Here is a 12,915-nt window from a genome sequence, read left to right on the forward strand (position 1 = left end):
AAGTCATTCTGTTCAAATATATATTTATTCATGTATTTCTATGAAACTAAACTCTACAGATACAAAAACTACAAAACTTGGAACAATGTAACAAACACTCAAAATATTGGAATGTTATTTTTGTACCAAATTAAAAATAAAAATTTTAAGGAAAAATGAAATGAACACAGCACACGACCGTTTCCAGTTTCCAACTCAACCATTTCAAAGAACCATCACATTATGACAACATAAGCAAATGTTGGTGCATTTGCCTCAGAATTCCAGTACGAACATTAAAAAAAAAGTTTAAACAAAACAACTCACCGACTAGCATGAACAAAAGGAAACAGGACAGGAGCGAAATGACAGGTACAGGAGGACTACAGGAGTGTTTAAACAGCATGGAAGAACATTTATAGTCGTCACAGGATTCAAGCATTTCCCAGGTATTTATCACATTTGGCCGATTTGTTGGAATGACTAATATACAAGGCTTTAACAATGAGTGGAGTCTCATGGAATGTCAAAACAATTTAATTTTAATTACTAAACCACTGACAAAAGCTGTACAGTTAACGTCCAAGATTAAGTTAAAAGCTTTCGTTAAAGAACTGCACTTTTAGAAAACCTCCCAGCACCTTGTATACAACACACATACATGGACGCACATCCTCTTAATGTCTGTGCAAAAGGACATCCCCCGCAGGCAAGTGTTCATTGCGGTTCACTCTGTATCCAGCAACAACAAGCCCTGGCATAACAACATGTGCAGTAAATGCTTTTAAGACTTTGTTGAGCCTCGCTCTTAAAATTGGACCGACTTGTAAACTTTGTCAATAGAGAGGAGAGGGGGGGGGGTAAATTAAAGCTTACACTTGACAAGACCGATTCACCTGACAGAATACAGAAACTGACCGGAGAACACTTTGGAACGGAATGACTGCGAAACAAATTAAAACAAAAAAACGGACAAACCAAAACACCTTTGGGCAAAAATAAACGGGGTGTCGACTACATCTAGAAGGCTGTGTGCTTCAGCGACAGGCACTGCCAAGGTAGGGTGTGGGGTTTCGGCAAGCTGAAACTTGAGACCAAAGTATTTGGAGGCTCTCAAGTCGAATGAGTCAGACGCTAAAGGAGATTTGTACTGTAGCTTTACGGAAGCTTGGGCAGCTTTACATTTAAGTTGTCCCTGGCCCTTAATACTGCAAGGCACTGCATCCCTCTCACAACCACACTCGTCAGTCTCTCAGTTGTCTGGCTGTGTCCCCATGTGCTTCCCCATCCGTGGAGGGCCAGTCGGGAAGAGAAAGCAGGCAGGCAGTCCAGCAGGAATTAAGCAGGATTCAGGCATGTACTCCTGAGGGAAGAACATGTTAGAGAGGAAATAGAGAGATCTCTAGGTTCTCTACTACTTCATGGGAACAAACAGTGCTGTGGGGTTATATAGGTTAATGTCATTCTGTACAGTAAGGCAGTCATTCAAAATGGCTTAAGGAATCTGGAACGGGTTGAAATAAACACGTCTGAAAAATACATATGGCGCCTTCTCCAATCGCTCTTTTTCTAGGACTGATGAAGCTAGAAACCTTCCATCATATTGTTTTGACCCGTTCAGCAGTCAGACACCATTTCACCTCCTTACCTTTCTCGCCAGCCGCCGCCTGTTTCTCCTGAGCCAAGTTGAGTCTGTTCTGCTCTGCAGCTGTGGTGTTGTTCTCGGGACTGCTGCTCCGTGACGGGGACCCCTGGCCCTCCTCGTTCTGGTAGGCCAGGTCCAGGTGCTGCTGGGCCATCTTCAGGTGCTTCCTCAGCCTCTCCAGGTCTCTGCTGGACGCCTCGTCCCCCAGGCTCTCCCTCCCATAGTCCCCCGCCAACGGCTCTCTGAACTCTGCCTTCAGCTTGCCTGACGGGTCCTTCTTCCCCAGTACCATGTGGTACCCTGGCGGGGCCGTGGGTACATGACGGGAACTGCAGAGGGACCCCCGGGCCACGGGGGGAAGAGGTGGGGTGGGGTGGCGTCTGGCGCGCCCGCGGAGGGTGTCGCGGACCCCGCCGACCCCGAGATGGACAATCTCCAGGAGGGTGAGTGTGGTGCAGAGGAGAGAAACCACGTACATGACCAGGAGGAAGATGGTCTTCTCGGTGGGCCGCGAGACGAAGCAGTCCACCGTGTGCGGACAGGGAGAGCGCGTGCACACGTAGGAGGCCGCCACCTCGAAGCCGTAGAGGACATACTGGCCTAACAGGAAGGCCACCTCGAAGGCGATGCGCGAGATCAGCGAACACACGTACACCTTCATCAGGCCGTCACGCGCGATCCGCCGCCGACCATCGTGCTTCTTCACAGAGCCTGGAGATGAGGCAGAGACAAATTAACTCACGGACAGCATGCCACAGGGCAAGTCAAAGAAAAGGGACAGGTGTGATCCACACACAGCTTTAAAGTGAAATAAAAAGTAATTTCCCTGGTGACAACTTTATAACCAGTGTGAATGAAAAGAGCGAAGCAGGTATGAAATGAGTCAGTTTGTGTAGAGAAGCTGTCCCTCACCCTACCTTCTGTCACCTTCACTTTGTCCTTCTCCACCTCGATCTCCTCAGTGATCATGGGGTCCTCCTCTCCGTTGTCCTCTGCCTCCTCGTAGTCCCGCTGTGCCCCCCGGGTCACGATGGGCATTTTCTTCTTCCCGGGGCGATGAAGAGGCCGGTACTCAGCATCGTCCATGCGGGCGATCTTGTGCATGGCAAAGCCCAAGTACATGATGGTAGGGGTGGTGATCAGGATGACCTGGAGGAGAGAGAGGGAAGGAGTGGATGGTAGACAGGGAATTCAAAGTCCCTGAGCGATTGCTTACAAGTACATAAGCAGTTAATGGTTTATTTGTGTCAAAAGGTTATACATCCCATATGTTATGGCTACATACACACCTTATAGTTACTTCACCCTAACTTGAGAAAACATTTACATATGCTTGCTTGACTCAGTCTCACCTGGAAGATCCAGAAGCGGACGTGTGAGAGCGGAGCGAAGGCGTCGTAGCAGACGTTCTCACACCCGGGCTGCAGCGTGTTGCAGACGAACTTAGCCTGTTCATCGTAGTAGATGGTCTCGCCCCCCACGGCCGTCAGCACGATGCGGAAGATGATGAGCACAGTCAGCCAGATCTTCCCCACGAACGTGCTGTGGTTGGAGATCTCATCCAGGAGACGCGTCAGGAAGCTCCAGCTCATGATGAGGCCTCAGCAGACACCTGGCCAGGGGCCCTCTCAGCTCTGGGGGGGAGAGGTGATGTTATTTTCAGTGTGACATTTACCTGAAAAAGCTGTTTCTGGTGCTCCTGGCTCATCTTCAGATTTTCATTTTCAAAGAGAGAAAGAACACCCTGATCATCATGTCAGTTATGGAGGTGGGGTTGGACGAGTGTTAGGAGCAAAAGGGTAAGCTTCTTAAAACACACATCTCAAGTCAACACACCATCCACATCAAGGCAAAACAAATTATGCCATTCAAGTGAAGAGATGTCAGCAGAGAGAACTGGCTGCCTCCTGTACGGAGATAGACACTAGATCTCCTGTACAGATCCATCGACACAGTCTGTAGATCAGTGAAAACCACCATGCGATACACACGTGTGGATGCATCACCCTGGGAGAGGTACAGATAAAACCAAGAAATCCAATCATAGGTTTGTATTAAGCTTCTGATCTGTTAGTTACTGTGTGAACTACAGGGGAGGTCCAAACTTTAACAGTCAAATTATTTACAAGTCACTACTGTAATAGTGCTGGAAATCCACTTGAAATGTTTGATTCTTTACCACGATTCAAACAAGCCTGGCTCTTTAGTAAAACCAAAACATCCATATACGTCTTTAAAATCAGATGCTGCTAAACCAGTTCTTATTGACCCCTGAACATGAATTATGAATTGAAAAAACAATTAACTGAAAAGGTATGACTTAGACTACTTATTCCTGAGGGGGAATTTTAATTACCTTTCTGACATGACTGAATTAAAAGTGGCCTCATTGACCCCAACCCCCCCCTCCAGAAAAATAACACTTGAGAAATATTTGATTTGATCAACAGGGGGCACCACTCCACCCACAAGGTTCATCAATGATGAGCTTACGTGCATATAAGAAGGGCACAGGGAGGGTTGGATGTTGACACCCACACTCCCAGGTTAAACATTATTATAGGAACGAGAAGTGCAGGCACCAGGTGGAACGGTATGACCTAGTGGGAGTACTGTGGTAGAAGTACCACAAGATGAACGTGTTGTACCGTCCATGTCTCACACCCAGGCTTCAGATCTATGGCCATAGGTCTCCTTGTGAAGGATTTAACAAGTCTGGTTTCACAATATGCTTTTTTGCTCTGATGTAAAAAGGAGGTGTTCATTTGGAAGCACAATAAAAAAATAAAAAGTTAAAGGTATTTTTATAGACTGAACTGCTGGTGAACCATGTATACTGTGCGGTGGACCAGCCCAACGAAAATAGATTCTTGACAGTTGAAAAGGACCCAACACTGGTCAGTCTATACTGTAACACATGGTACCATAGTGGATTGTGGTTCACACCTACATTCTTACAGCACCCTGTCATTCCAAACCCCATCCTGCTCACTACCACCTCTAAAGACTGGGGTCGGCAAGTCACAGCAAGCTGGGACTTCACACTGGGGAGAGAGGTTGGTGCAGGTCAGAGAAGCAAGGCAGACCAGATGGGAAAGCTTAGCAACAGCAGGATAGAAAGACAAAGGACTGGAGGGGGTCAGCTCGTAGAGTCACAGTATTTACCAGGACAGTGAATTATGATGGATGAGGAGGCAGGTCAAGATAGAAGCTACTGCAAGGAAATAAATTGTCCCCAGTAAAGTGTGTACAGACATTACAATGGCATACTGTGTACATAGTGAGCTCCAGAAGTATCAGGATAGTGGATTGTTTTGTTGCTTTGACTCTGTACTCCAGCACTTTGGATTTGAAATGATACAATGACTATGAGGTTAAAGTGCAGATGTCAGCTTTACTTTGAGGGTATTATTGGGGGAACCGTTTAGAAATTACAGTACTTTTTGTACATAGCAGCGCAGCACCACCCCACCCCATTTAATGGGAGCAAAAGTATTAGGACAAATGCACTTATGTGTATTAAAGTAGTAAAAAGTTAAGTATTTGGCCCTATATTGATAGCACGCAATGACTACATCAAGCTTGTGACTCTAGAAATGTGTTGGATGCATTTGCTGTTTCAGATTATTTTTCACCAAATATTAATGAATGGTAAATAGTGTATTGTGCTATTTGAGTCACTTTTTATAAATACGAATATGATATGTTTCTAAAGCGCTTCTTTAATGTGGATGCTACCAGGATTACGGAAAATCCTGAATGAATCCTGAATAATGATGAGTGAGAGAAAGTTAGACAGAAATATAACGCACATCATCTGCACTTTAAAACCTCACAGACATTCCATCATTTCCAATCCAAAGTGCTGGAGTACAGCAGCAAAACAAGAAAATGTGCCACTGTCCCAAAACTTTTAGCGCACACTGTATTTGACATGATGAACCTGTCTAGGAGTGTTCATCTAAAATCAAGTCATCATTACTCATCTTCATCAATGATCTCCATTTACCTTGCTGACTTTCTAGTTGTTCCAAGAAACAATAACTAGCCCTTCTTTCCCACACTAGTCATCTCTGTTTTCAAATAGCCCAGAATACATGTGGGTGAGGTGACACGACAAAGTCCTGATCTAGCGCCAGTACCTGAGGGCATACCTCGCCAATCTGCCATCCACGGCATTGCCAGGTCCTCTCAACTTGACCTTGGGAACAAAAAGTGCCTGCTTTTCCAGAATGGGTGCAGTAAGCAGATTTAACCAGGCCTATTTGACAATCATTCCGTACAACTGAATCAATGTCTTTCCTAGTTTACCGCAGCAAATCTGTGGCAATTAACCCTACACATTTTCACTGGACAATGTTCTTAATGATCACATGAAATGGAAAAAGTAACAACTTGGTAAATATTTTGAGAAAGAAACTCCCTGAACTATTCACATCTAAAAATGTACCTAAATCAAGCCAATCATGATTGAGTTTATAATCAGTTAATTTAATTGTAGTTTCTAGTAACAATATTCTAATTATAACATTAAAGATGAAATGTTTTGTAGGAAATATAATCCTATATTCTTACAATAAATATTTTTGATCATTGGGGCAGAAGTAGAGAACGTAGACAGCTGTCTGGTATCAGACTCTTGACACGGTAACATGAGATCAAGTGATCTCCTGTTAGTAGATATGCAATGGACCCCGCATATTTAACAAGGCTAAACTGAACCTAGATTAGCACTCCTACTCTGAGACACTGTATGAACATGTTCAGTGAACATTTCCTCAGTGATCTGATATTGGATCCTCGTCTCCATTTCATAGTGTACTTTGAAAACACAAACAGCCATTGAAGATGACAGGTATGATCTAGCCATTGTCTAAAATGTCTCAGGTCAGTAGAACATCCAATGTTACATAATGGTCCATGTAATCAACCCGCTCTTCAAAACAAAAAACACCGTCCCAGCAGCCTAAGCATTGTGCAAGAAAATGGGTCAGCCAGCTTTCTTATGAATTTCCTTTTGGCTTTGAAAAGCAGTGGGTACCACCTTCCCAATGCGTACCATTTCATCTGATCAATTGAGGCCTAGTCTACACCTAACAGGCATGCTACACTGCTCATGCCAGCAAAAGCAATGTGTCCAGTTAAGTTCCTCCAACACATAGGAGAGAATATAAAAACAGGCCAAAGAAACCTAGAAGGCCAGCATCCCGGAGTCACCTCTTCACTGTTGACGTTGAGACTGATGTTTTGCGGGTACTATTTAATGAAGCTGCCAGTTGAGGACTTGTGAGGTGTCTGTTTCTCTAACTAGACACTAATGTACTAATGTTTGCGCGGTTCTGTGAAGGAAGTAGTACACAGCGTTGTACGAGATCTTCGGTTTCTTGGCAATTTCTCGCATGGAATAGCCTTAATTTCTCAGAACAAAAATAGACTGATGAGTTTCAGAAGAAAGTTCTTTGTTTCTGGCCATTTTGAGCCTGTAATCAAACCCACAAATGCTGCTGCTCCAGATACTCAACTAGTCTAAAGAAGGCCAGTTTTATTGCTTCTTTAAATCAGAAGAACAGTTTTCAGGTGTGCTAACATAATTGCAAAAGAGTTTTCTAATGATCAATTAGCCTTTTAAAAATTATAAACTTAGATTAGCTAATACAATGTGCCATTGGAACACAGGAGTGATGGTTGCTGATAATGGTCCTCTGTACACCTATGTAGACATTCCATTAAATCTGCCGTTTCCAGTTACAATAGTCATTTAGAACATTAACAATGTCTACATTGTAGTTCTGATCAATTTGATGTTATTTTAATGGACCAAAAACATTTGCTTTTCTTTAAAAAAAAAGACATTTCTAAGTGACCCCAAACTTTTGAATGGTAGTGTTCGATTTTTTTTTATAACTACACTGAACAGAAATATAAAGGCAACAATTTCAAAGATCTCAGAGTTACAGTTCATATAAGGAAATCGGTCAATTGAAATAAATGAATTAGGCCGTAATCTATGGATTTCACATGACTTGGAATACAGATATGCATCTGTTGGTCACAGATGCATATGGACCTCAGGACCTCGTCACGGTATCTCTGCATTCAAAATTGTCATCAATAAAATGCAATTGTGTTCATTGTCTGTAGCTTATGCCTACCCAAACCATAACCCCACCATGACACACTCTATTCACAATGTTGACATCAGCAAACCGCTCGCTAACATGACGCCATTCCGTGGTCTGCGGTTGTGAAGCTGGTTGGACGTACTGCCAAATTCTCAAAAACGGAGGCGGCCTATGGTAGAGAAATGAACTTTCAATTCTCTGGCAACAGCTCTGGTGGATATTCCTGCAGTCAGCATACCAATTGCACGCTCCCCCAAAACATCTATGGCATTGTGTTGTGACAAAACTGCACATTTTAGTGGCCTTTTGCCCCCATCACATGGTGCACCAGCGTAATGATCATGCTTTTTAATCATCTTCTTGATATGCCACAACTGTCAGGTGGATGGATTATCTTCGCGAAGAGGAAATGCTCACTAAGAGGGATGTAACATTTGTGCAGAACATTTGAAAGAAATAAGCTTTTTGTGCATATGGAACATTTCTGGCATCTTATGAAACATGGGACCAACACTTTTCATGCGTTTATATTTTGGTTCAGTGTAGTTTATTGGGGAGGCAGATAAAGTATTTATCAAAATCAATAACTTTTGCATGTGAAAACAGAAACCTACTCATTACTCCATGTGTTCACCTACTTCACCTTTGTTTTGAGACAACTTCAGTGGCCAGAGCTGGTCACCTGGCTCATGCCCAGGTGGCAACCGGTTCCAAAACGAATGTAATCACTTTTCACCCGATGCAAACTTCTTCCACCAAGGTAACCCGTGCCAGATAATCCAATAACCTATCAGTGACAACCTAGGCCTGGCATTTAAAGTAAACCCAAACAGCAAGAGAACACTAGACTAAAACAGACCAGTAAAGATGGCCACCTGATAGGCTAACATGTGGGTGATATTTGAAAGGTTAACACACAAAAACAGTTGAGAGAGTGAGGGCAAATAACAACTGACCAAGACAGAGTAGCTCATTCTCATCTGGTCCAAAGCTCATCCTAGGCTACTGAGCCAGCAAAGGAATTTGATTAATTACAAGTCAGTGAAGTAAAGACGGGGGATGGGAGTTGAGCAGTGCAGAAGGCCTGGTAGTGAAGGTATCCGGTCAAGGTACAGCGTGTTAACATTCCTTGGCCTCTAACCAAAAACAGATGGCCCATGGTGTAGGCCGAGGGCACATGCATGAAACCACCGACTGCATGTTGTCGGTCACACATGGCAACCAATAAACCTACAAACGCCAGTCATTGAACTTCACTATGTCACTCATAGAACGGTGACTTTGTAGAAGGCCAATGAGCCGGAGAATTTAGATTAGGCTTGTTAACTCCCCATCAAGCGTTTCATTAGCGACTAAATTGGCTACATGCGTGTTAAAATGAACTGCTTAACGAGGGGTTGAGATCTTGATTGATAAAAAAAATTCTGATTTTAAGATTAAGATGATCAAGATAATGAAGGCCTAAACAAAGTTTGACATCATGGCTGGAAGGCGTTTGGTAAAAAAAAAAAAAAAAAGATGAGATGGAAAAACCCATCATAAACATTGGCCCGTAACAGTTGTTGATACACTCAGCAAATAAGATTAGAAAACAACTTGATTCCGAACAACCATTTAATTGTAAATTCTGAATTTAGATTAAATGAATACAAAAGTAGCAAACCTAAGCGCCTTGAGTCAAATTGCCCAAGAAAAGCTAAAGATCACACGATTGTAGCTTTGCTGACTGCGCGCACACAACGATGGTAATTTAGGGGACAAAAAAAGTATCGTTAAATGTTGAGCAAGGATTGATAGGCAACAACTTGTGGAAGGAATACATTGACACTAGTAAATTAAACTGCGAGTAAAGTTACATTGAGCGTTTGTGAACCTGGTAAAAACGTCTCAAAGGATTATGGGTCTCCTCGCAAAAACTCACCTTTAAGGCTCAAAACTGTCCTTCTTGTTTTCAGCCTTAATTCCCCTCGTAGCCTCTCCAAATTATCAACAACTGTTCTTTCTCCTCCGCGGCTCTTTCATAAACTACAACCCCCTCTTTTTTTTTAACCCATTCGGCGCTTTGTGGTACCATGTGACCCCTGCATCCATGTCGGGGCCCCAAACACATTCATGCAGGACAAAGGAAGAGTCCCGAAATCCTTTTTCTCCTCCTACCATACCTCCATGTAACCCTGCCCCGTTTAGGAAGCCCTTATCTGAAACTTGAGATATACTAGCTGACTAGATACTGTTAGCTGTTTACTCTAATTAAGTTGTCACACTTTTTTGTATCATTTCATTGCTATTCTCAGATTAATTAATATCCTTATTGATAGCACAGGAGGTTGGTGGCACCTTCATTGGGGAGGACGGGCTCATGGTAATGTCTGGAGCGGAGTCAGTGGAATGGTATCAAATACATTAAACACATGGTTTCCATGTGTTTGATGCTATTCCATATGCTCCGTTCCAGACATTATTATGAGCAGCCTCCACTGATTGATAAGATTGTGTATTGTGTATTGTGTGTCATACGTAGCAAGATCCCAGTGATTCAACGTCTACAGCATCTTAAACCCAAAAGCTTACCTTCCAAGTGAGTTTGATAAAAGTAGAATAGAAAATACCAATCTTGAGTCGGAGCACCTGTTGTCTGAACTCAAGCTTGGTATTTTGGCTGGTCTCAGCGCACATGCTCTCACAATTAAAATGGGCTGTGTGTACACATTCCTCCACTGTTAAAACCTTTAAATTCACACATAACAGCTTGCATAGTGGTGCCAACATCCGATGTTTGCCATATATGGTATGGTAATAGACCGGTCCCACTGTAACGTCCACAAAACCGGAACCCATCTATCACAGGCTTATTTGCCAAACAAAAACATTGTTTGAAATAACAGGAGACAGATTTAATAGGGTAAGTGGTGCTAGAGTTTATTGGAACAATACAGAGTGCCTATGTCAAACATGTGGGCGTCATGCAAGACAAAACAGGTCCGCAAATGTGGTTTACTACCGCTGGTTTATTATGCCATAGGTGTGATAATCAAAAGCATAATCCACTCCTACTGAATCTCTTTAAAACACCCTCCCCACCTTTACAAGAAAATATTGCAGTTTTGAAACTGCAGTAAAAGTGCCGTAACTGCAGTCGACTGAAGTATTTTGGATAGAGTAAATGCAGAATAACTGCAGTTATACTGCACTGTAACTGCAGTTACACTGCAAAATTACTGTAGTAAAAAAAACAGTGATATTTTGGACGCAGTATTTGCAGCATACTGCAGTTAAACTGCATTCTGACTGCAATCTTTTTTCTTAAGGACACTGGGTAAAGACATCAGTTCAATGTCTAGTTTTGATTTACATTTGGTTGAGTTGTCAACTACTGTGAATTCCACATGAAATCAACAAAGCATGTCACCATGCTATTGGATTGAAGTTATAAGTTAGGACGAAATTCCCTTACGCTGATTACTTTTTGCAAATCCAATCGGTTTTCACTTAGATTTATTTTTTGGTAGGTGGAAACAATGTTGATACAACCAGTTTTTTCCCAGTGGGTCTTTAACACGTTTCCTGAACAGAGTCCCATACCATCTTCACAGCCAGGAAGGGCTCGTTGCCATCAACAAAGCCCTTCCAAAAAATGATTGCAGTTTTGAAACTGCAGTAAAACTGCAGTCGACTGTGGAATTTTAGACACAGTAATTGCAGAATAACTGCAGTGTTCTGTGTTGAACTGCAGTTCTACTGTACTCTAACTGCAGTTGCACTGCAAAATTACTGCAGTAAAAAAATGGTTATTTTGAATGCAGTATTTGCAGCATACTGCAGTTATACTGCACTCTAACTGCAATATTTTTTCATTAGGGGGGTGTATTTACTACTTACAGGTGGTATGTTGACTCTCTCTGGTGTCATTCACAGTGCTCAATAAGGAACTGTTGGTCTTAACTCTGGAAAAACAAACAGGAGACAGCCCCCTCCCTGCATGGCAGTGACAGCAGGACTGGGACACTGCCGTCTTCTCCCAGGGGTGAGCAACGCTTGAGTAGCATTGCCAGAGCAGTGTCGAGGGCACCAAGAATGTTGCAGGAAGTGTATATGTTGTGATATCTAACACTACTATTCCAATCCTTCTCACGCAAGCAGAGAAAATGTCCCCATATCTTCATCTCCACGTGAATGTCAGTCTGTCACCTCTGGGTCTTTTAGGCAGTCCGTTGAATTAGTGTCTCCTTTGGGCAACTGTTGATCCGTGCAAATGAAGCCTTAACATTTCGACATATGTGCCTGCCAGGTAGATCACCCTGATGTTTTACTGTGTTCCCTACCATTTGGAACCACTGGGTGGGAAGTAGGACATCAAATAAAAGTTTCTCTTTAGCCATGTGGTGGGTTGATTAGTAGAGTTATGTGCATCACAGATGTTTATTTCACATTTTAGTCATTTAGCAGACACTCTTGTCCAGACTGACTTATAGTACCAAGTGCATCCGTTTTCATACTGGTCCCCCATGGGAATAGAACACACAACCCTGGTGTTGCAAGCACCATGCTCTACCAACTGAGCCAACAAGAACTACTTGAAAATGTTGAATCGGTGTGTACAGGGGTGTGTGGGCTGTGCTTTGGCAAAGTGGGTGGGGTTATATTCTGCCTGATTGGCCACAGTGTCTTGCGACCCCCTCCCTGTCTCAGTCCCCAGTATCTATGCTGCAATAGCCTATGTGCCAGGGGATTATCTTCAGTCTGTCTTGTCTTATCTGATGTCTTGTGTGTTCTTAGGCATGCTCTCTCTATCAGAGGAGGCTGGTGGGAGGAGCTATAGGAGGACAGGCTCATAGTATTGTTTCCATGTGTTTGGTAGCATTCCATTCTCTAATTCCCCTCTATCTCTCCTGTCCTGGAGGACCTGAGACCTAGGACCATGCCTCAGGACTACCTGGCCTGATGAGTCCTGGCTGTTCCTGTCCCGTCCACCTGGTCGTACTGATCCAGTTTGTTCTGCGGTTCTGACTGCTGCTGTTGACACCTGACCTGATTCACCGGCCACTCTCTCCTCTCAGAACACCTGGTCATGAAAAGCCAACTGACATTGACTCTGGAGTTGTTGAACTGTTGCCCTCGCTATAGCCACCATGGTTATTATATGACCCTGCTGGTGATCTATGAACGTTT

At 43.3% G+C, this 12,915-nt stretch overlaps 1 protein-coding gene across 1 annotated transcript; it reads right to left on the minus strand.

The window, feature by feature from the left end:
- Window positions 1-6: 6 nt before the first annotated feature.
- LOC106575602 (gap junction gamma-1 protein) lies at window positions 7-9,898 on the minus strand. Its single transcript, XM_014152207.2, has 5 exons — window positions 9,668-9,898; window positions 2,977-3,258; window positions 2,542-2,773; window positions 1,628-2,335; window positions 7-1,342 (listed from the first exon to the last, which is right to left on the minus strand). Exons 2-5 carry the CDS (start codon window positions 3,214-3,216, stop codon window positions 1,329-1,331), a joined length of 1,194 nt encoding a protein of 397 aa, XP_014007682.1. The 5' UTR covers window positions 3,217-3,258; window positions 9,668-9,898; the 3' UTR covers window positions 7-1,328.
- Window positions 9,899-12,915: the final 3,017 nt, after the last annotated feature.

This window comes from Salmo salar, chromosome ssa17 (assembly GCF_905237065.1).
Source record: "Salmo salar chromosome ssa17, Ssal_v3.1, whole genome shotgun sequence".
Classification (NCBI taxonomy): Eukaryota; Metazoa; Chordata; class Actinopteri; order Salmoniformes; family Salmonidae; genus Salmo; species Salmo salar.

Bases quoted from the DNA above. Each gene is read 5' to 3' on its own strand.
- LOC106575602 (XM_014152207.2), bottom strand. From the start codon at position 3,216: ATGAGCTGGAGCTTCCTGACGCGTCTCCTGGATGAGATCTCCAACCAC. The intron at 2,774-2,976 runs GTGAGACTGAGT...TCTCTCCTCCAG, and splicing joins TCCGCTTCTGGATCTTCCAG to GTCATCCTGATCACCACCCC. The intron at 2,336-2,541 runs GTAGGGTGAGGG...CCTCATCTCCAG, and splicing joins CAAAGTGAAGGTGACAGAAG to GCTCTGTGAAGAAGCACGAT.